At 37.6% G+C, this 24,943-nt stretch overlaps 1 protein-coding gene across 13 annotated transcripts in view; it reads right to left on the minus strand.

Moving 5' to 3' along the window:
• Positions 1 to 24,943, minus strand: part of DOCK10 (dedicator of cytokinesis 10) — a 136,823-nt gene that overhangs the window by 29,544 nt on the left and 82,336 nt on the right. For 12 of the 13 annotated variants that reach the window (XM_090147260.1, XM_090147261.1, XM_090147258.1 and 9 more), the window contains 16 exons: positions 23,628 to 23,750; positions 22,316 to 22,395; positions 18,625 to 18,812; positions 18,045 to 18,110; positions 17,301 to 17,393; positions 15,280 to 15,403; positions 15,014 to 15,135; positions 14,279 to 14,365; positions 13,640 to 13,732; positions 11,092 to 11,210; positions 8,605 to 8,674; positions 6,894 to 7,007; positions 6,188 to 6,259; positions 5,440 to 5,586; positions 3,351 to 3,434; positions 1,221 to 1,317 (listed from right to left, as the gene is read on the minus strand). In XM_090147260.1, the coding sequence (XP_090003386.1) occupies positions 1,221 to 1,317; positions 3,351 to 3,434; positions 5,440 to 5,586; positions 6,188 to 6,259; positions 6,894 to 7,007; positions 8,605 to 8,674; positions 11,092 to 11,210; positions 13,640 to 13,732; positions 14,279 to 14,365; positions 15,014 to 15,135; positions 15,280 to 15,403; positions 17,301 to 17,393; positions 18,045 to 18,110; positions 18,625 to 18,812; positions 22,316 to 22,395; positions 23,628 to 23,750 (1,679 nt within the window). The remainder of the gene's footprint in view (positions 1 to 1,220; positions 1,318 to 3,350; positions 3,435 to 5,439; positions 5,587 to 6,187; positions 6,260 to 6,893; positions 7,008 to 8,604; positions 8,675 to 11,091; positions 11,211 to 13,639; positions 13,733 to 14,278; positions 14,366 to 15,013; positions 15,136 to 15,279; positions 15,404 to 17,300; positions 17,394 to 18,044; positions 18,111 to 18,624; positions 18,813 to 22,315; positions 22,396 to 23,627; positions 23,751 to 24,943) is intronic. The other variant, XM_090147252.1, reaches the window with a different exon arrangement.

The raw sequence follows: 24,943 nt of genomic DNA on the forward strand, positions 1-24,943 counted from the left end.
CATAAATCCCTAAAGCTTGCTAACAGTGATGAGCACCAGAATGAACTCTTTCTACTGTGGCACAAACTAATGCAAAAAAAAAAAAAAAAAAAAGACACTTTCTTAGAGAAATGCTGCACAGAAGGATAATTCTCTCATCCCTGAAAGGTACCCTCAGATCCCAGCAACTTCAGTGACTACATTCCAACAGAACACCCCCTGAACCCACATAAAACTGTCAGAACTGGCAGCTGTACCTAGAGCTGAAATCCTAGCATCTTTGAAACCAAGAAGAAAAGCACTTAGTAGCCAGTATTTGCCACAGAATTAGGTCCTAAACAACAGGTTCCAGTGCACAAAGGAGCAGCACAGGGCTCTGCTCTCACTATCAGTCAGCCTCATGCTCTCCAGGTAGAAGGAAACCTGCTGTGCATGCAGACTGTCCAGCTAGATGGTGGGTAGCCAGGGGTGGTAGGGCCATCAGCCCAGGCAAACATGGCTGCTACTTCTCTTGGGGCATCAGCAGAGTAAATTAGCTCCTGCAACAAAGTCTAAACAAAATCTGTTCATGCTTCTCATGTAGGTTATCCACAATATTTTCCACCTTAAGAAGTGGCTCAGGCAGCAGCACTAATGCACTCTGAAATGAGCTGTTCTTGCCATGCTGCTCCAGGCAAAACACAGCAGAACTTGGTGACAGTGTAAAGTGAATGCATTTGGAAGGAAAGAGTTATTGCATGGTACCCTCCTGCCAACCTAGAGATACTCTAGAGGCCAAAGTACCAACAGCCTCTTTTCCATAAGAAGGAGGTTTCTAAATTCCTCATGTATGACCAGCTCATGTCCTCCTCCCAAAGGAAGGACTGTCATATGGACAAGTCATACAGTCAACTGCAGCAGGAAAGCTTTTCCCAGCAACTAGTTTCACAGTTCTCCAATCACCACAGACTTGGTGTCTTCTCCTTTTTACTATATCTGTTTAAATCCTTCCATATGCAGAGGCTTTAGTAATTCAGGGTTCAGAGATTCCAACACATTTCCAGTAGGAGAGTCAGCTCCCACCTTCCAGCTGGACAGGCAAGGGTTGCTTGTATTTACATGCACAGTAAAAAAACATTATTTTATCACACTAAAATACCACATCTGATGAGCTTCCATGGTTGATGTACACAGTGCGTTAGAATTATCTGAACCACGCAGTAATTCCCTGCTCTACAAAATCCTTTTAGGGGGCACCTTACCAGGAATGTTTGAAGATCGTATGGGCAGGCACAGAGGGATAAAGTGTTCATGGTGACAGACTTCTTGGAGAAAGTCAAATTTGAACTGATGTAAAGTCTGAAAATCATAACAGGTAACAGCTCAGTTTACAGTAGAAGAAAGAAAACAGTAAGATAGAGCTGCACTATTTATCTCTAACTCACATCCAATGATGAAGCCTTTTGGCTGGTTAGTTAAGCTACATGAATAACATTTGGTTTTCTTCTGTTATCAAAGGAACTTGTTGCAGTCCAACAATCTTTACTGCATTCTTCAAATATGATTTTATATTGAAGATGTACTGATAAATACAAGCTTGATCCTCTACTGAGTAGAGGGTTTTCCTTGAAACGTTTTGTGGTACCAAAGTACATCAGGAATACAGCTGACCATGGAATTCAGGGTCTGATGACAATTAAAGAAAGGAAGCACTTGAAGTATGATATCCAAGAAGAAATGAGTCTTTTTGAATGAACACCACAATGAATTGAGTTCTAGTGAGGTATTTATTCCCAATTAGAATAAACGGAGACTGCAGTGTTATATATTGATACATGCACAAACTATTTATTCAGGCAGCAACAAATGCTGTTAAATTTTCTGAAAAGAGAGGTCAGATTATAGTATAGCCTTTTTGAAAAATAAACAATCCAGTTGAAGAAGCAAAGGCCATATAGAAACGAATCCTGCAGGAAATTTTAGCACCTGACTCTTGCTTAGGTGTCTGACTGAAAATGAAACCAATCCAAGACACAGGCCTTTCCCTGAGGTCAGAAATCTGATTTTATTTTATGGCTATTGTTTGTATGTGATGCAAGCCTGTTCCAGCAGCACATCTGCATCAGATTCACAGTGATTTTCCTTCATGCGTCCCAGCAGATGGCTTTGGAAAGAAGCTGGGTGGCTGGCAATGTGCACAGATTTACAGTTAAGGAGGCTGAATGCATTTAGATTTAGTGAATTTTGAAATATGGAAGTAATTTTCAGATTACATAATATCGTTCACAGAATTATAGGCTCCAGGTTACAACACTATTACCAAGAGACACCATCCATCTTCTCCAGAGATTATGTGAGAAATCTGTGTACAGCACGATGTTTTGTTTTACTAAGTGAAACAGATTGGAGTAATTCTCATTCATTACTTAAAAACACCCAGATCACCGCTGAAGAGTTACAAAAAGTTAATGAACAAAAGTTTTGTAAGCTTTCTGGGAGGGATGAGTCATACAAATCGCACATCCTGAATACATCCTGTTATCTATTGTCTTAACAATGTGGTAGGATAGTTCACATACATGGCTGGAATAGGAGAAAGATCTGACTTCTCTCATGGATTAAAAATGAAGGAATCAAGCTGAAAAATTTGAGACCTCCTGTAGTTTGACATTTACTATCCAAATTACATCACTGAGTATTATAGATATTATAGAAGAAATTCATACTACATGGAATTTCCTCATAGCAAGTGCAAAGTAATTTGGAGCTCGCTGGCTTACTTGTGTCAAATTTACACATTGGTAGTTTGTTCATATGCTCTTTCTTTAATGCTCTCAAATAAAATTACTCTCAGATGTTACTGATATTTGTAGACCAAATCCCAAGCATATTCTCCAAAGAACCAAAGCTTAAATTCAAAGAATGGGTTGGCCTCTTTCATGTTTTACTCTTAGCAGCGCTCAGTGAGTAGTTGTTTGGACATAGTTCTTTACTTTCAGAAAGGAGAATAGATGGCTCCAAAGCAACCATAACAAAAAAAAAAAAAACCACATTATTTTTGTTAATATTACACAGACTGGTAATTGCTAACAATACTTTACATTTAGCCAAGGTTTACATAAACTATGTTAATACTTCATTCATCTGTAAGGGGAAAGTGTACTTAAATGCACATCTATTGATTTTTGTGCATCTAAAGAATTTTCAGAAATGGTCATATAAGTAATTTTCATGTTTGACCAAGAGTTCATCTGTAGGAGAACTGTTGCAAAATTAAGATTTTAATGACTGAGTTTTGAGGATGGCAAAGCAATGGAATGTATTAAGAATACTTTTAAAATAAAATCATTCTCTGTTAGTGAGTCACTTAGAAAATAACATCAAAACTATACCTTGCTATCTCCTGTTCCAAACATACTTATATAGTTGTTGACCATCTTGAACACAAATCCACGATCCATAAATGTAAAGCAGCGCTAAGAAAAGAGGAAAGAGTATTATTTTATTGCTAAAAAGTCAGTACCTGACATCGTCTACCTCGCTTTTTGTGTTGCATTATCTGTAAACCTGCATCATTTGGGCAGGTGAAATCAGTAATAGCAGGGTAAAGAAAAGTGGGAAACTGATGAAAATCAGCTCTTCCTCCCCCCAAATAATAACGTATTGATCATACTGTTCCTGTACCTACATTCTAGAATCTGTTCCTGTACCTACATTCTAGAATAACTATCACACTGTACTGTCCACCAAGAGGGAACTTACCTAACAAAAGTCATTTATGTACTGCAACACTCAATAACTAGAGGTGGCACGTGATGGGAGTTGACCAGAATATCTGCTTCAGTGGCAGAGTAATGACTCCTGAAGAATCAATCCAGTCAAAATACTCTATCTGTGAACTACATTATCACTGGAAGCAAATACTCATGCCACTGTGTGATGAGAACGCTATACCTCCTGCTGACTGATGAAGCTAAGCAGTCAGGTGAAAGGTTTTTTGAGGGCTTTAGTACTACTCTTGCTGACACTTTTTCCCTTGCAGAGTTAGCCGACCAAATAGGAAATGTTACCTTAAATTCCTACCCTTCTTTGGTGCTCCTGAACTTTGCAAAGCTAGTAAAGCCCAAAGCCTTCTATCATACAGCATTGAAACAAGGCTACTCCAAGCACCAGCCTGGAGAGGCACGTCATCTCTAACCTATGTAATTGTTTCTGGCAGACTGGATTTGGAAAGAAATTAAAACAGAAACATATGCCTTACTGCATTATACAACACTATCATCTTCTCAGTTCAGATGAACAGTGCAAAAATAACACACAAAAACTGCAGCAACACAGGTGTAACAGCTCACAATACTGACTAAGCTTCTCCATCTATGCTCTTGCCTCAAACCAACATCATCTTCCAAGTGATGTAACACTACAGATAGATGCAGCTATATATGCATATAAGTGTGTAAACAGCTATTTGGACATCCATATTAAACAACAGAAGCCAATGTAGATAGCAATTCCTATCCTCAATTCTATTATTAATTTTACTTAGGTGTGAATGTAGAGAAATCCACCTTCAGTTTGTGGTTGGTTTCCTTCTAACATCACAGGAGCATTTACTGCTGGAATACAGCTTCCTCCTAAAGCTGAGCTTCAATCTGTCATAAAAGATTTCAGCCTGGATTTCAGTGTACACTAATACAGCATTCCATATGCTAGCAGAAGGGTAATTCCCTCCAACAGAAAGTTTGGGGGGAAATCACCAGATAAGCAGCTTGACATGCTACTTAGATAAATAGCTGGACACACATTTACTGAATGACAATTTTCCAATGCTTCACAACTAATTTGATGTTGGGAAATGAATATGATTGAGAAATACTAGGACAAAAAGAAAAAAACACAACCCACTTTCTGGCTTTTCCAATGCACATATGAATTTCTTTATATCTAGTAAACAAAAGGACATTAAGAAAAAGGACATAAAGAGATAGTTTACAGTATTCCATACAATATTTGCACTTCGCTTATTCTGATTTATAAAAGCCACCTACTGTGGTTGTGATTAGGAGAAGTTAATCCACTCACAGTCATTCAGAGCTACAGTATTTAAAGAAAAAATACCAGCTCAATGGGAAATATATTTATATTTTTTACCAAACTTTGTATTAATTATATTGTATTAATATATATTAATATATATATATATATATTGTATTAAATATAACATCAGAAACTGTAGAATTTGCAAACTTGACTCTTAGAGAATAGATATAAATCAATCAGAACTGTTTTAAAACAGAATTAGAAAAAGCTTTTGCATTGTCAAAGACCCAAGGGAATAGAAAAACTGAACTATAAGTCAATACTAAACTTGGAAATTGAACCATCACTCACTCACAATTGCTTTTTTCCCTTCAACTAGAGCAGAACAGCCTCAGTCTTCCATTAAGTATGGGCAATTAAGTGTAATGGCAGAATATATACCTTGAGAAATCTGGCCGTGCTGTAGTTTGCATTCCTAGTTTCTTCAAGAGCTTCTTTGTACTTCCAAACAACATGGTCTGCCATGACCATCACAAGTGTGTCCAGCTCAGTTTGAAATGACTCTGGAAACCTCTGAGTTCGAGAAACCTGAGCAGTGAATAGATCATCACTTGAGAGTATATAACACTGCATATTAAACCTGAAATCATGTTTGGATTAAGAGTAAAGACAATGAAAAGCACAGATAATTCAACAGAAAATATATAAGTATTTCTAGATTTTCATGGATCTTGTCCACAGAAAAGTGGGAAAAGCTATCTTCAGATGCCAGCTTAAAGTACCTTTGATAATTAGGCAGAAAGGGGGCCAGACAGAAAAATGCACTTGTCTCCAGCTATTACAGGTTTTCTCAAAACAGTGTTTCAAGATCACTTATCTGCCATCTAGTTATCCTCTGCCAGGAAAAGTTATAGAATTCTCATTCCATTCTAATCCATCTGTTACAAAGATGATGCAACTGTATTTTGGCTCACTAGTTCTGTACAAGCAATAATAGGTTTGAGCCTAGCAGGTCAGAGCTTTTGTGGGAAAAAACAGTATTTTAAAATAGCTTTTAATAAAATAACTTTTTGGTTTTTTGTCCACTCAAGAAGAAATCTCCAAATACATTTATTTCACATGGTTCTGCATTTTATATTTTCCCTTAGAGCTGATCACCTTGTTAATTAAGAGCAACATATATGCTTACCTTTGTTTTCTTTGTATCAACCAAGTACTGTGCCATTGATTTTAATATGACTGCAAAGAAGAACCAGGAGTGCTGTTCAAAAGAAGGAAAAAAGAGATTAGGAAATATGATTATCTGACAAATATTTTATGAGGCCAATGCCATTCTTTACAGATGGAATGCAAGTCTCAGTAAAGCACACCAGTAAACCATACATGACAAATAAATGAAAGAGCAAAAGTACTGCGTACTGTAGTAACTGTAGCTTTGTTACTGGGACTTACACATGTAGCAATTTCTTAGTCCTTGCTTATGGGAGGAACTCAATACTTTTTATTTTGGTAACCACCCAAAGACAGCAGCACAAATCAGATGTAAATGTCCTACTAACATGTGAGTATTCTCTTTGCAACATCTTCTAAAATAAAGATTAAACCAAAATATTCTAACTGCTAATGTCATATTATGCAGTTAATTAGGTTTCCCATACAGACTTAGTAAGACAAAGGAGGCATTTTTATGCAAACCATGGCACTCTGAGAAATGAATTGAGTTGAGAAGTTGTAAATCTTGCAGACTGTTCTGTTGAATTTTAAGTTTAAGTTGGATTTATGCAAAGCTCGTACAGGAAAAGACGACAAGAAAAAGAGGAGAAAGATGTGACAAGCAAGCTTCAGGCTAAGAAACAGTTGTAAAATTACAAATGGGCTAATTCAGCATCACTCACCTTTAAAACCTGTTTCACGGTTACTTGGTCATTTGACTTCAGAAGACCAGTCATATTCTTGGCCAGTTCCTCATGAATAGTCCTTTCCTCAAATGATTTGGTTCTGAACACATACTGAAGAAGGAAAAAAAGTCAAAATACGTATTGAAACAAATACAAAAAAAGTCTCAGTAGGTAAAGATAAATTATTGACCATGAACAGCTGACAATTTCTGCCTTCTAAAACATCTTGACTGAAAAATATGTGCACACAATCTTTAATTCCCCTAGCAGTAATGGTACAACTCTACGCCCCTACAGAGTTTGAGTTTTAAGCAGAACTTGATACCGATGTCAACTCAGTGCAAGAGGTATTTCTGCTAAAAATCACTGCCACAACGTATTTTTTCCTCCAGTAGGGCATAGGATCCTCATACCTCTAAAATGCCTTTCAAGCCATTCTACCAGGGAAACAAAGAATAGGCAAGTAGGAGGAGTAAGGAGGGTTTTTCACCCACCTAGGAAGGTCCACCTTTCACTTGCTCCTTTCTTCCAATGGCAACTGTTAGAGTTAGTAGCAACTCTTCATCCTGAAAGGTGTAAAGCACCCACTAGAACTGTCAGAAGGGAAACTAAACTCCATCAGGCCCTCAAGATAGCAATTTACCTATCAAACTGCCCAGAACTAATAGATCTACTGTTGAGGTTTGTGTAACATTTTATTAAGCTAATACTTTGGTACTGGGATCAATTATGGCTTCCCAAAAACAAGAGTGCTGCAACCACATCAGTTAGGAAGAAATGTTATTTCAATACAAGCAGAAAGAATGTAAAGGAAAGAACTATCCCTTGAAAATATCTTATTACTATTCAGTTTTATTTCCAGAGCAGATGCAATAAGCCTATGCCATTTGACACTTCTGGGTCCACTTAGTTAAGTCAGAATAATTTTACATTATTACAGTATCGGAGTGACTCACAATTCTGAATTTATATATTTGCAAAATAAAAGTAGGTATTATTAATTTCCTTACAGATAGATAAAAGAGATTAACAGTTATTAGCTTTTGGCTGCTGATAGAAATGAGAAAACAAGCTAAATGGACTTTTGGTATAGCCTGATTAATCACCTGCTATTTCAAAGATATTTAACCACAATAGGCGTCTAATGCAAATCTCAAAAGTTATCAAGCAGATGTTAATACCCACTGAATTAACTATATTTAAATATTACATACATTATTATTTTCACAGCCTCAACTGTTCTGCTGAACTTCAACAGAATTCCTCTGGGTTTCAGTTATGGTACCTGAGATTAGAATTTGAATAAGGTGCTCGGATGCTTCACCCGTAAAACACACCTCCATGAAGTGTGAAAGTAAACCCACACCTTGGAGACATCAGCTAACAGTTCTCAGTACTGAAACTAAAATTGAAGCACTGAATGGAGAGTCCCTGCTGTATGTGGTGCACTTAGGGCATGAAGGGGCAGGGTAATTTGCCAAAGTGGCACAAGAAACTTATGATAGGACTGGAATTCACTCAGCCTCTTTGAAGTCTTGTTTTAGTTCCTCATTGCTGAGCCACCCAGCCTGCCAGTGGCAGAAAGCTGTAATGCTAAAGCAGAAAAAGCTACAGAGAAATACAACTAAGGGTAGACAAGAAGAAAAAAAAAAAAAAAAACAAGACAAAATAGCTACATAAAATTACTTATGTTTAACAGCATTCATACCATCACATAGGAATTGATGCAGTTGTCTAGCTGTTCTTCATGGCATTTAGCAACAATATTAGTAAGAACCCTGGAAAATAAACAAAAACCAAAAATGCAAATTGAACTGTTTTGTGTCACGAGGCAGAGAAGGGTCATCTAACAAATCACTTTATTCTGTTATCAAGACCCAATTTAAAACAGTCCTGCAGTGTCTGTGCATTGCCTGGGACTCAGCCACAGCCCAAGTGCCTGAGCAAGTTGAGCTCTCATTTCTGTGTGGCACGGAGAGGGTGGACATTATGGCATTTGGAGATGCTTTGAGCTTCCGTGAAACATCTGGTGATCATTAACATAGAAGAGAATCCCTCAGGTAATGCAAACACCAAACTCAAGCCTGTGCTTCTATTAACAGCAGAGGTGGAAGTACTTGAGATCAGGTGTTTCAGAAGGTTTTCTCTTAAATTTTTATGTGGGCCATCTTTGCCTGATACCATCTTGCTTCAGAAAACACATGAAGTTACCTTCAACTTAACCATATCATTTCTTCATTTAGGACCTTGTTTTTTTTTGTTTTGTTTTGTTTTGTTTTTTCAAATTTAAGATATTTTATATTGAAAACATCCTGAAATTTCATAATCTTAGCTTTATGTTAGAAGAATAAGGAGGAAAACAGTTCATAAATACAAAAACTTGGTAGACTGTATCTCAAATTCAAGAGCACTCAATGATAGCATAACTAAAATGGATTATTAGAGACACCAACAGATACGTGCCAGACTCTGGTCCACATACAAGCAGCTGTTTCTAATAGATGGGTGATCTAAGTAATTCTTATTATTGCAATCAAAAGCTTTGTAATTCTTTTAAGGTCATATTTTTCACATATGTTTAATTTCTTACTATATTAGAAATAGTAAAGATACAAATTCTTTGCTGAAATTAGTTGTGCCCATTCTGATCCTTCAGCCTTTACTCTGAATTGAAAATAAAATAAGCTCTGGCAAAGATAAGACAGAGAAATGATGCCATGTCTGGGCCTCTGGACAAATAAGTAATCATGAGAGAGTATGAAAGGCATAATGTTTTCTCCCAACACATAAGCAATTCTAAGCTTTCATTCTGTTTTTGTTGCTTTTAATAAGTTCAACACAATCTGCTCCAAGCTATTCAGAACAAAATACAATGTGTGTATATATAGGACACATCAATGAATAACGCACACAGCAGATGAGCAAATTCTTGTTGACATCAACAGTACTAGCACAAAAGCCACCACAAACTAGAAAAAACTGAGCATTCTTTCTTTTTTCTGTAACCAGGTGAGTTCTAATGCATGAAGAAAATAGCACCTTCCTATTTTTCCATCTAATCATTAAGTCTAATTTTTAAACAACTGTTTCTTCTATTGTATTAATTTTCCTGTTGGTCAACTGATGCTTTAATTCTAGACGAGGTAAGGACTCTTCATTCTCCTTAACTGGTCTTAACACTAGTAGATTTGCTGGCCATGAAGGCTCCCAGGACAAAGAGCCAATTGTCTCTTTTCCTCTGAAAACTGCACATAGTTTTGCCTGCACACATTTGCGAGGCATGTTTCCTAGCACCTAGATGTGACAGGACTTTGTTCTGCAAGATGCCAGAAACCTTTGATAAAGTATACTAAAACTCTATTTTCCCAAGATGAGGAATTCAGCTTCCTCATTTAAGTTTTCCTGGTTAATCTTTCTTCAGAAATTAATCCTGGAAAATAACTGGAGAAAGAAAATGTACTGACAGCAGTTGAGTATAACAGGGTTGTTGAGGGCTGAGAGTTGTCATTTTTTCCTACTAGCTTTAGTCACAATTTTTAGCTCCTGGCAGAAGTGCAACAGAAACGCCAATATAGCCAAAAGAAAACGCAGTGCAACTTTCTGCCCTCCTGCAGAGAAGAAGAATCTTTCCAGTATTTTTTTTTTTCCTGCTGCACTGATCAACAGCATCAATAAAAACAATTTCATTATGTGAGGGATGAGAGGCTCAGAAAATCATTCCAGCTGTTTGCTAGCTCACCAGAAAATGCTGCCCATTGCTTTTCAGTTACTGCTGATATGTATTTCTAATTAGAAAATGCCCTAGAAAAGCATGACTTGAATGTTTGACTCTTTGCTGGCTGTTACAAGATGCTAAGTTCTTTCTGTGCTGAATTCCACATCCTGACATTCAAACATAAATTAAAATTGAAATTCAGGTTCATTAGGGAGTAATTAGCTCCTCAAGAATGAGACCTTTAATCATCATTGCCTGTGGGTGCAGAGACACATTCACCATGACCAGTGGTCTCCTTGTTGGTACCAGAGCCAAGCACGTGATGCCATATGCTGTTCCATGAATTACTTGCAGAGCCTTGTGTTAAGGGGAAGCAGGCATTCTCACTTAATGAAGTGTAAGTAGTCAGCCTTCATGAGAGCAGCTATTTTTGGATGAACATGTACAATTCTGTCCTTTATACAAAAACTATTCAGATACCTGGTCACAGCTGTTGTAATGTCATCATCACTGTTTTGCACCAAAACCCCGAAGAGTTGATTCAGGACTATGGGAAGAAAGTTCATAATTACATGGATCTTCTCTATCCTCAGCAAATTCTGTAACGGACATGAGAAAGAAAATAAAGAGATTTCCAAAACGAAAGCTAGTTATTTCCTCTCCTGTTTCAGCATGTAGAAGGCAGTATGGCTACAGTGGTAGGAAATGGACAGCGAAGTGGAGGACTATTTCCTAATGCAGTTTGTTTTAAATATGACTATCCATGAAACTATAGGTATTGTCCACATTTTGGAATTCCAATCTTTTGCTCTATCCTGATTAAAATACAAAGAAACAAAAAACCTGAACCCAAAACCACAGCACTAAAAGAATGAACTATTTTTACCACATGCACTTCCAAACATTTTTTGGTAAAATCATTCTATGTTGAGATCTGGTGAAATGTACTTGTTGTGGCTAAACTAATTATGTAAAAAGCACATTGATAAAAATAATAACATCCTAACTTTATTAGAATAACATTATATTACCTTCCCTGATCAAGGAAGATATTGAGCTCTTAATTAAAAAATAAAATAAAATCCTTTACATTCCTTTAATTTTTGCATTTCAGTCATTTCCAAATCTTTCCCAAATTTCTTCAAAGTTATTACTGATTTATAAATAAAAGAATAATATCCTGGGTGACATTATTCCTCAGCTATACTGCATAGTTAATCCATTGTGACATACAACATTGTCTCTATTTCCTAATAAAATCAATAAAATATTTTAAAAGGTAAGTTATAAGCAAATAAAAAAACCCACTAAGATTCTGGTTATTTAGATAGCTAGAAAGTTCTGAAGCTTGGATTCCTGAACTTTGTCCAATATGCTTAACGTTTACTCAAAAATTCACAAATAAGGTCTTCATTCAGTAGAGGTATAATCTATAAATAACTCATGCTTTGATTTTTGAAAGCATTCCTTAATCACTTTGTTAAATTAACTAGCACAAACTGTCAGTATTTAAAACCAAAGCAATCCTGGCAAGTCACCCCTAAGGCCTTGCTCAGAGAACTGGGGCTGTAATTTATTGGAACATTTTGTTTGCTTATTATAGAAAATTCTCAGATATCATTATAAAATCTGCTCAAACATTAATGACAAATGAAAAAGGAAAAGCACATACATGATGGTAATGTCTAAACCCCCAAACAGCAATTAGATTTTACAGGCTGCTACAAGGAAAAATAATAAATACCAGCCATGTACAATGTTTTAGAGCTAACACAGTGGTACAATTAATGTCATAGCCATCCTTCAGTCTTCTCCTCTTAAAGTAAAGTAAATAAACTACAGAGTGCTAACTTGTGAAGGCAGTGGTACGGTCCTACATTTACCCGATGCTCTTTTAAAACTGCTTGCTATACCTCTGCTACCTCACAGCTTTTGACCTCTATCAAATACAGACACATTTATCATAGAATTTGAATCATTAAGGTTGGGAAAAGCCTCTAAGATCATCTAGTCCAACCATACACCTACCACCAAAACACGTCTCTCAGTGGCACATCTACATGTTTTTTGAGCACCTCCAGCCAATGGTGACACCACTACCTCCCTGCATAGCCTTTTCCAGTTCCTCACCACTCTTTTGGAGAAGTTTTTCCTGATATCCAACCTGATTCTCCCCTGGGGCAACTTAAGGCCATTCCCTAGTTTCCTGTTGCTATCACCTGGGAGCAGAGGCTGACCCCCACCTCACCACAACCTGCTTTCAGGGAGTTGCAGAGAGCTATAAAGTCTGCCCTGAGTTTCCATTTCTCTAGACTGAACATCCCAGTTCCTTCAGCTGCTCGCCGTAAGACTTGAGCTCCAGACCCTTCACAGCTTCGTTGCCCTTCACTGGAATGCTCCAGGGACTCAATATCTTTCTTGTTGAGGGACCCAAAACTGAACACAGTACTTGAGGTGAAATGCTATTACTTATTCATTTCAATGGAAAGGATAGGTTCTTACTGATTTCAGAACTTGGCAGGTAACTAGTGCTCCTGATTTATACAAAGGCAAAGTACCCCTCCCCTCCTCCCCAAAGCCCTTTTAATTAGCAGTGGGGTTTGCTGAGAGAAAAAACTTGAGACAAGTAGGAGGTAAGCACAAAGTATATCTAAGGCAATGGAGGACTAGCAGGAATACCACAAGCCAACAGGCCCCAGCTCATTTATTTTGGACAGTCCTAGAGGAACAAAGCAACAATCAACCATCTTTTAATGGCAACTGAGGCTTTGCATAGGCTGGATTATCAAAACTGGATAATGTGGGAATAAGACAGATGCACCTGTGCTCTAAATTAGAAAGGGAATGGGAGATGTGTTTCTGACCAGCAATGCAGTTGCTGCACCAATGAAGCCTGACTGGAGTTGTCATGGACTCATTGCCTACTGCCAAGTCTATGCCATGTTGAGAACTGTGCAGTGGTAGATCAGTTGAGAGAAAGTCCTAATTACCATTTTATAACATAATTCTGTGCTGCAGGTTACTTTACCTTACAAGAACTTATAAAGTTTGAGGTAGGAGGCTGAGAGAAATCCTTCTCCCTTTCTTGGCACTGATGGAAAAAGTTATTCAGGTAGGGATCCTAAATGATAAAAGTTCATGTTAATTCATACTATAGAAAGGATTAGAATTCAACCCAATAAACTGGTTATAGAAATCTCCTGTGATACTGAAGACAACACTTGGTACCGACTGCCTTAAACATAACTCCTTGAAAGAGGGATCAAGTTATTTAGCTTAATCCACTGGCCACTGTATATACCCTATTATATACAAAACATTTCTAGGTTCACTGTCCAATCTTTTCTTTCTGTGTTGTGAGCAATTAGTTTTTTCTCACAATCCAGGGGATTTCAATGGCCAGAATTATTTTCCTAGTGCTCACAATTTCTTTCCTTCTTGTTAAACTGACATTTCATGATTTTTAGTTTAGCATGATATGAAGTCATTTTTATTTTTCCTTAAAATGAGCATTCCATCATTGTCATCTTGTCATTCTATACTCAAATAACCTTTAAATGTTAGAGAAACTTATTCATACAAGACTTGAGAGAAAGCATTTTTCAGACTGTCCATGATGCTTTTTACTTGTAGACAGGTAACAGAACTAAGAGAAAATTCAGCTTACCTGAGTATTTACTGTTGATACAACAAAAGTAGACACTTTGAAAAGTGGCTTCCCACTATCTACCCATTTTACATCACAGCCGATCTGCTATTAAAATAAAACAAAAATATATTTTGCACTATTTCCTAATCATTCAAGTCAGCACCTCTTTTTCACTGCATAGGTTTGCACATACAAACTGTGATAGCTCTTTGTTTCCAAATAGCTTTCACAAATAGAGAAGTAGTGCAACGAAAGCCAACTTTTCAGCAAGAGGCCATGAACATTATAATTCAAGGGACCAGATCACTGCCCTACCCCGTCCTCATGACGATAGTAAAACAAACAAGGCGGCACAAATAACCCAAACTGGGCAGGATCAGTGGGAAAAAGTGATATCACACTGCAAAGCTGGAGAATGAATCATGATTGTGGATCACATCAACTGGAGAATGAATGTCATATGGCCTGAGTTTGTCATTAAAGGTTCTTTCTGGAGTTTTGGAGATGTTAAGTATAATACTGTAGAAGAAAATTATAAAATGCACTTACTCCATATATGCTCTTGAGTCAGCATCATATGGCTCACAGCCCACTGTTACATACGTTCCATTTATACACTCAACGATACTATGCACGTGAGCACTCCAAAATGGATGGCTTTTAGATGAGTGTAAATGCAAACTTGATCTCACATAAAACACTTGCAAGTAACTACTCTGCACTATTTGAATATATAGAAGTATGAATTTATACCTTTCCACTAGTAGGTTCTTGAAGGCTTAAGTAATTGGGAGGCAAACTGCTTGCTACTGGCACGCTGTGTTCTTGGGAAGCAAGCTGAGCATCTTTCAACAAAGGAAGCCATGCATATCCCACTGCACACAAGAACAAATTAATATGACACCTTGGAGAACAACCCGCTCAAATTTAAAGGAAGACAATAACATCCAGACAGAAATTCTGAAATCCTTATTTGGATGTACATCATTTATAATTAAAAGTAATTCTGCTACAGGTACCTGGTGTTTCCAGAGCCTCTTTCTTTTTGGCATTAGCTTTTGCATTTATGTCACACGTGACATGATAAAATGAAAACAGAATGTGGTGTTTCTTATGGAGTTGAGTGGGAAGTTCAATTTTCACCTGAAATGTAAAATGTTACACCTCACTTTAGTTTAAATATCGATTAAACCAGGCATCAGAGATGGTCTAAATGAATGATATCTCTCTACACAAAGGCCTAAGTACAGTCTGCCTTTACTGACAATTGCTCATCTGTCTGGTGCTGTTGCTGCCTTGGTAATAGATATTCGTTTACGGAAACTGCTAAGGAAAGTTATCTATCACTTTAATTAAACAGCTTTTTTTCTTCTCTATCTTGTGGATGAGTACTTGCATTTTTGATGAGAGAACAGAAAACAAAAGAGCACAGAAGAGTTATAGACCTGCTTACAAGGGTCTTGAACTTGAACTTCAGCAGTCATATGTAGTCACTGTTATCTTATTTTTAAGGTAATCTAAACGGAAACTAGAAGGAAATCTCTGCTACTTGTTCAGCGTAATGTCATGGCTTACATGAAAATCAACTTTTATTTAGGATTTCTAGGCCTTCTTAAATCCCATGTCATGTCATCCACAAATCCCTACAGATTTGAACTGACATATTATTAACCTACTGGAATAAATATACAAGGTAATCAAAATATGTTACCATAGGAACTAATGAAAAAGACACTTTGCCCTTCTGAACTGTGATAATGCTTATCCAAGCTGATGCTATGCTTAAAGTAAGGCTTAGAAATTGTTAGTAAATGTTTGCAGTGTTAAATCAGCTTATGGGTAAGAATCTAATACCAGAAATATAGATACAAAATGGGCATTCAGATATGGAGATTAAGACAAGTTTTATTTTATAACATTCTACATTATTTTTAAGACTGCATTTGCTGTCTTTTCTGACTAATACAAGTAACACTTAGAACAGGTACATGCCTCTTCCAGCCATTTCATCTATTAAGGTCTGAGTTCAGTTCTTCATTTACACTGAAAGTGATTTGCCCAAAGCAAATGACTCACTGAGATCACAGAGCACACTGTCAGATGTGTTATAACCCTTAACACTGCCTGCAAAGGAGTAGGATAAACGTAGTTCAAAACCACTGAAATTAACTTTGATGGCAGGATCTGATGATGATCTTAAGGGTCCTTTCCAACCTAAATTACTCTATTAAAATGTAAATGTCCCATCCCAGCTCCTGAACACAGATTTTAAATTAATGCCTATATATAGTTTCTGACCTTACCTCTATTTTAATGTTTGGAAGTTTTTCCAAGATCAAGTGGTTTGAAAAATTCTGGTTAACTGCTCTGCTGGGGTTCTTTGCCAGCATTATCACTACACAGAAGCAGTAGCGAAAAATCCAGAAAACACATATGGCATTATCACACTATCAAATACACTGCTCACTGAAAGGGTGAATTTAAATTCACTTGCAGAAAGCTTGGAAATTGTAGTTGGTGTTGGTGAAATGTAAAAATGCATGGTAAAGATGGGCATCTAGCATTTGGCAAAGGCCAACAAACAAGCCAGCATTCTAGAGCTGCGTCCCCCAAGGTATGAGCTAAGCTACGTGCTGCAGCCACTACACATCACTGTACATTCTGTTCAGATCACTGGATAAACAAAAATGCCCCAGTGCAGATCTTGTATGTCAAAGGGATTTGTTCTGACATTTCTTTCCATTCTTCATCATAACATTTATTGTTTCCATCATATTCAGAGATGCAATGAATCCTTCATGCTATTCAGACAAACATTTTAGAGAGTAGGCTGTTCCTAATCAACTCTACAGCATCTTAAGCGTACTCAGAACATCTTGTAAGAGGAAAGACTCACTGAGATATAACACAGTTATGTAGGATTGACATAATACAGTTCCATACGGGTACAAAAGAAATTGTAACAGATATTCTTTACACTTGATCCCATCTCATTAGCAAACATGGGATTAGTATTTTATGAGTAAAAAAGCAGACTGACCTCATCATAGAAATCTGGATTCTGGGAATGATGTAGCACAGCGGTGTAGGCTGCTGTTGTAAATAATGGTCCACCTGGTTTCCCATAAATGCGCTGAGAAAAGCAACATACTTTGATTACATTGTCAAATTTTGCTGATGATGGTACTCTTAATATAGCTAATGCATACGTGCATTATAAGCAGTATCATGAAGGATTGATAATTGCTTACAAATTAATATTTTTAAACACGCTTCCAGTAATAGTTCATTGATCCATGAAAATTACCCTGAATTTTCTAAGCAATGCACTCCTTAAACTTCTTCCTTGCTGTTAATTATTCCGAGGCCTTCTGCAAAAAGCTTTACAAAAGCTACTTCATCTTTATGAGGTTGAATACACAACATAAGGCCTTTACTGACTTCTGCTAACAATCCCCTTGCTGGCACAGTTCTGTCCAGAGGTTCTCGATGACAGCTTTATTCATGGAGAATTCACACGATAACAATATTATGTTATAGAGCTTGTCAATAGCAAACTTAAGAATTAAGTTTAAAGTTTTCTAATTTTTTGCCTCATTCTTTCTTATGAAGCATCTTAAGCTCAGGAAGAAAATTCAGGTAAATAGTGAATTTTAGACCAAGCAAATTTCACTGTAAAAACAGTAAGCTGAATTGTTCCAGATCAGTATAGTTCCCATTCCTGGGCTTTATAAGTAATGCTCTCAGAATTAATGCTCTCTGAATATATTTTGTGGTGGCTCACCTTCAGTGGCTTTGCTCCTTCTTCATCAGAGCTTTTAAATTCAATGCATACTGTTATATTCCGTGCCTGAAAAAGAAATGTATCAACCCTCAGAATAGGACTGGGATGGCCATAAAAATGCAAGCCAGCAAAAAGGAGTGAAATTAGCTCTTTTCAAACATCTAAGAAAAACATGCAAATTTGAAATGCCTTCCTGCCTTCCCTCCAGTGCTATCAATCAACTGCAAAGAAGCAGATTATAAAGTGACCAGCATACAAATGCAAGCAGTGCTCAAGTTTCACTTAAAAAAGAAAATTCCAGATTCACTGCATCTGCATACATAATTTCATCAAAATACGTAGCTTCTGAAGACTGTGAAAAAGCTATTACCTCATTCTCACTAGTCCATGAATTAGTGATAATCCACTTTGTATCATTAAATTTGTAACAAAGTTTTATGACTGCAAAGGTCAAAAAATATCAGTGATTTGCATCACCATTTCCCTCTCCTTTCGATAAGTACTCCATCATTCCAATAACAGAGCTCATGTAATACATACCTACTCAATATTGGCCTGAATTGATCATCACATACCGTACCTTATTGAAATGTTTTTGGCTATCATACTTGAGGTGTTTTGGATAGATATATATTTGGTTCTTGTAAACTCTGTAAGGTCGAGAATACTTTGTTGATTCCTGTACAAACTCCTCAACTTCCACTGTAGGCTGATGTTCCTTTATGTCATTAAATGGCTTGATTGGGATGAAAGATGAAGTTACACAATCTTCAAAAGAACAGAAAAGAAAACCATCCTTTATGACCTTTTTATACAGTCTTACTAAGAATAAGCAATATTGAGGTGCAGTGGGTCAAATTTCACTGTAACATGCATTCACATAAATCCAGAATTACATACATCAATCTTAAACACTTCATCTTACTGAAGTTAAACAGTGCAGCACTGAAAAACTTTTGACATTCACTGTATTTGATGGCATAACAGAACCATCGGTACGCTGACAGTTTCAATGAAATAAGTGATGAATATTTGATACTGCTTCTAATTAATTTTACAGTCCAATATCTCATTTAATCCTTTCTATCATCTAATAACATAGTAAACAAAATGAAGAAACAAGCAGCACAGTACTAGATTAAATACATGGTGTAATTGGGATCACTGAAATCCAATTAAGAAACAGAAGATGAAAACAAAAACTGTCACCCAGACAACAGGGAGAGATACTCTGTATATCTGTATCACTGAATCAGTGAGACATGCAATCTCAGCATGAAAAACGTGAGGACAGTTTGCATAAAAGCACTCGAGAAGATTTGGGTCATCAACTTAAGGGTGTCCTGAATGATTTTTGGGAAAAGCAATTTGGAGGTTCTGTATAAGAATTCTTTCCTTAAACCCAACAGTGATCCACAGGAACATCCCACTGATCTGTGGGGAGGAAACTGAAAGAAGCTGATGATCCCTTGCATGTAAGTATTCTCAATTTTACTTTCTTCAAAACCAACATGAGGAAATTACCAGTTTCAGGATAGCACAGGTCTTCTGCAACAAAGCAGCAGGGGGGAGAAGCAGCTCTGTGCCAGCCATACAGGCTGCTTTTGGTTCATTTTGTTTCTGACAGATATGGAAAACTTTCTTCCCAGCCTGCTGCCCACTGAAATTGTGTGTCTGATTCACTTGTATGCCCTCCATAGCCAACAGACACAGCTTCTGATTTAAACCGGAAAAATCCATGAAAACTGTTGTCTTTCCCAATTCAAAATTAGCAGCATTAAAATGGAACTGCTAAGTTAAATCACTTGCATTTGTCAGCCAGAAGGGACCACTGATGGCTGCAAAGAATGCTTAGGAAAGTTTATGCTCTGTAGCTCCAGCAACAGTGCCAGAAGGCAATCACACCAATTCCTCCATTGGTCAGGGAAGTCTCTCAGGGTCGCATATGAACTTTGGAGTGTTTCCTCCCCTGCTATGAGGGTTCCTACCAGTACTAAGAGACTGCTCACTGGTCTTGGCCTACAAAGCTAAGATCAAAGCCTACACAACTTTCTGTTTGGGCAAATCTCAGGCAACTTATCTCAGAAGAAAAAGATGTGTTATATCTTTGATTTTGGCGAACTGCCCCCCAAACTTGATTTATAAGCACTCTGCCTGTGCCTATTTTGGCCATTAACCTTGCCTCTCACTAGAGAAAGCCAAAGCTGATACAAGGATGAGCTGGCAGCACAAAGAAAGGCCCTCAGCAGAAGCCTTGCTACAGGCTCAGCACACTGCGCTTCTGGTAGTCCATGAAAAATTCACAGGGAAATAGAAATAGTGTTCAACTGCATACAAAAATCATTGTAAGTAATATAAGTATGAAGCTTTTCAATAGCAGTAGCTCAGATGTGCTCTACAGCTACTATTGCTCTCGTCAGAAGCAGCAGCAACGATGACAAGAAGCCATCTGGAAAAATCAAGAGTCTGTTGTGAAGGTCTGGCCTCTGTGCCTCACATTTCACACATGCATATGCAGAGGCAACAGCCCAGTTTGCTTGCAGTCACATTGCTCCTGGCTGCAAGGCCATCAGCCACTCTCCATACTTGTCCTTTGCACAGATGGAGCCCCCCACTTCTGGGTTTTAAGGTTATTTTTGGGGGGAAAGCAGGGGACGTGGCTGCTGCCCTCCTGACAGTTTCGGAGTTCTGTCAACAGGCAGGGACCAGGCATCATTGATGTTTTCTTTCTTTCCCCTTCCTAAAACTACATGATTTTGGCCTTTGCTCCCCCGCCCCTCCTCTTCTGCATCAGAAAAAGCAACAGATTTCTACAAGCTTAAACACAGACATCTCCTGATATACCCCTGTCTCTAGCTCTTATTGTCGCTATCTCAAATAACATCTTACCAAAACAAAGATCTACTGCAGTTGTCTAAATACAAATTGATGCTAATATGAAGCAGAGCAGTGTCCATCCCCAGAGACACAATTGTACCAGCAGCTTCTTGACAACATCCGCATCTAGCTTCCTTTGCTTTGGCTCTTCTTGGCAAAAAAGAGATTTTAACACAAAGCAAGACCTTTCTTTTTAGTGGGAAGAAGGTGTTACAACAGAACTGGATACAGCTGCTACAGGGGCTTCCTTCAGAGCTGACTGAAATCAAGTTTTCATCAAGATTTTAGTTTTTCTCTTACAGCTTTAAATTTTTTTTATAGCCTTACTCAAAGTAAGACATTCTCCCTGTGCCAAAGAAATGTGTAAGCTGTTACTGTTCAAGGTGAGGGAATTTTCACTGACTTTCCACATGTACTGGGCACCTCGCTAGTGTATACCTTTAACATCTGATCTTCACTTGGCCACAGTGAACTGAGCCAGGTAATAATGAAAGATCCAAGCTGCTTTGGAATACTTTGCTTACTTTGTTAGTAGTTTGTTTTTTTTAATTCCAAATATAAAAATCTCTTTTTAAATGTTAGTAAAAGTTTTTTAAATCTAATACCATGTACAGATGGTATAAAATGCATGATCATTGCATATCTTAACATACACATAGCATATTATGAAACAAAGACCACATTTTGTCTACATCCCAATCTCATCTCCATCTTGACAATGAGCAGTTGCTGTGCTTGTTCTGAACTAAATAACAGGGACAGATGTAATGATATCTGAACAACAGCGATAGTTAAACTTAATTCAGAGAAACTGAGATGGTCCTGAGCTTTTTGCAACAGTGGGCCACAGAAACGTGTCCCTTGAAACAAAAACTAAAACAGGATTAAATTAGAAGCATCTGTACTAGGAGTTGCACTTTTGCCAGAGCTGCCTTTGTTCAAAGTCCTTCATCTCATCTGCATTCTCAAAACCTGCTGGTAATCACATCCCATATGTGCTGATTCACAGAAGATACATGCATCACAGGAAACATTGACAGTGCCAGGCTCTTAACATCTTGCTGAACAGAAGCCCAAGCCAGTTCTTTGGCTGAAAGTCTTAGATATCAAGAAGTGACCCCTGCACTTTCATCACATATGGAAACAGCAGGTTATGTTCTATATCACGAAAGCATATTTGTGCAGATGAAGGAGGAAAAAAAGAATGGTGTAATTAAATGAAAAAAAAAAACCAAACAAAATCAGGCACGTTCTCTTCCCAAACAATTGCATATGTTTTTCTACACAGTGATGGACAGTTCTACCAGAACGGTCTCATTACCACAATTCAAGACAGAAAACCTATGACAATGTCCTATTTAATTATAATATTTAATCATAAAGTAGAATCATACTTGGATGCTCCAAAGGAACACAATCAACTGCAATCTCCAAACTGCCAGGTATGGTCTGTATTTTGCTAATCTTCTCTGCTCTGCAATTACAGAAATGAAAACATTTTAGAAAATTAGAACGAGGGACATAAGACCCAAAATAGGAATTAAACCTAAATGAAAAATAGACCTTGATTTAAGATATAAATATATAGTAAAAACCTTTAAAATAAAACTGTTGGTGGCCAGACTCAAAAGAAATGCAACAGGAGGGAAGAAATTTTTTCTTTCTTGACTTCACTCCTTCTCTATGCCTTCTCTTTGCAAGCAGTCACAGGTTATGGAAGAGGAAGAAACTGTTGAACTAACAATTATCCTTGCAAGAATAAACTTAATCACTTTTTCCTTCTACAGTTTGAAACAAATGATCTTTAAAAGTAATTCTGTGACCACTGAGACATGAGGAGCTCATAGAATCATGGCTTCTGAAAAGTGCTATGCTGAAAAGGGACTGAGATGTATTCCTTCTGCCCAAGCAGCTTGAAATATGCCAAAACCATGATACTAAATTCCTTTTTATCTAGGAGATGCTTCATACAGACAAGAAGAGCAGAGAATTCTTATTCAAGTACCAAGAATGTCAACAAAGTTTACCAATTAGTAACAGTAAGGTAATCCAAGTGATTAAGAGATTGATCCAATTTCCCTAGTAGACATTCAATCTTTCTGTGATCTCACATAAATGGAATAAGAAAAAAATTATTATATTATTTCTAGGTACATCTGGAGTAAAGAAGAAATTCAAGCTTCAATTCTCATGTCACTCATCTAGTCTTTGCTGCAGAATTAACCAGATAATATCCACCCACACTGCTATTCGTTAATTTACACACTGTCAAGCACATGGAAAAGCTTTTTCTTTCAGATGTTCTCTCTGCAGTTTGTCACGGAGACTCAAACAAACCAAACCAGGAACAGAGAAACTATTAAAGAACACTTTTTCACAGTTCCATGTGTTTGATTTTGCTTGTTTTTACGATACTGTCCCGTGTTCTTTTACCTCCATCTCCTCTGATGGAAGGACGGAATCTAATTTAAAAAATCACTATCTTTAGGTTACAGTAACATTTATGAATGCACCAAATGACTTTCCAGGAAAACTAGAATATCTAAAGCAGTCTTTGGCAGACACTGACTAATGTGAAAAACACCAAATTTAATATGGCTACTTTGGCACATTGCACTAAACAATGAAAAAATCTGTGAAAAATAATCTGCACAGTTTTATAAAGCTTTTAAACCTTCTCAAATAGAATTAAAAAGCACTCCTTACCTTCTGTATTCGGCTATTAGCTTAATCAAATCTTCCATGGAAATCTTATTACTTTCTTGTCTGAATAAAGGTGAGAACCGTGAGTCTCTGTCAACATTTCCCTGATTATCTTTGAACACTGGTCTATAAAGAAAGAAAAGTAACATGTTTACAAACACATCAATTTGAACGTTTGAAATTGTCACTCATCTTTTAATAAGGATATGACCTGAACTCTTCCACAGATTTAAGAACTTTCTGCAGAGCTTCACACAAAAAAGCTTTTCAGAGGTGTACCTCTGTAGGAGCAGAGACAGTTCCAGTGTATTTACACACACTGCCCCAGTTCTGCAAAGACTTAAGAATCTTTCACTATGCAAACAGTCCCAAGTCACCTCAGATGTAGCCTGACTGTTGACGCCTCAGAGTTCCTGCATTTCAGTGCTAGAACAGATCATCATCATCCAGCTCAGCATCCACGGCCTCTTCTCCCGTATAACTGGTGATAGGACTAGAGGGAATGGTTTCAAGCTGCGCCAGGGAAGATTCAGGCTGGATATTAGGAAATACTACTTCTCTGAAAGGGTGGTCAGGCACTGGAATGGGCTGCCCAGGGAGGTGGTGGAATCCCCTTCCCTGGAGGTGTTCAAGGAACGTTTGGATGTTGTGTTGAGGGATATGGTTTAGCGAGAACCATTGGTGATGGGTGGATGGTTGGACTGGATGATCTTGTAGGTCTTTTCCAACCTTAGTGATTCTGTGATTCTGTGATTTTTCCCCCCTTTATTTTTGGTTGTTAGGTCTCTACTGAGAAAGCTGAAGTGTACTTCACCAGAGCCCACTTCCCATTCCACCCTCCATTGATCATTTTAATAAAAGAAATTGCAACCATTAGATCTCATCACATAAAGAAGCACGCGCTTGTGCAAAACCAGGGTAGAGACCCCTAGAGAGTTTTCTCATGCATTAAATCTGTTCTGTGTCTTCCAGAAGCAAGACACCAACTCACTGCGCCTTAGCTTTCCTTCATAAAACAAGCCTGTGGAACACTGACTAAATTTTTAGTGAACCAGTTACTAAGTGCCAAGTGAAATGGAAAGAAAGGATATTGTTCCCAGTTATAAACCGTAAGTATCAGCTGTCGCGCACACAGGAAAACATGCTCAGATATTTCCATTCCTGCTCGTTGACACTTGCAGGATTAATTAAGACATTGCAATGCCCTTTGTACAGCCCCAAGGGTCACACACATTGGCTGGACTGGATAATGTAGCAGCTATCCAAATTAATGAACTTTGGATTCAACCGCTGTACGCTAAAACATTGCTTAACAAAAG

Source organism: Phasianus colchicus, chromosome 10 (assembly GCF_987193195.1).
Source record: "Phasianus colchicus chromosome 10, bPhaCol1.hap1.1, whole genome shotgun sequence".
Classification (NCBI taxonomy): domain Eukaryota; kingdom Metazoa; phylum Chordata; class Aves; order Galliformes; family Phasianidae; genus Phasianus; species Phasianus colchicus.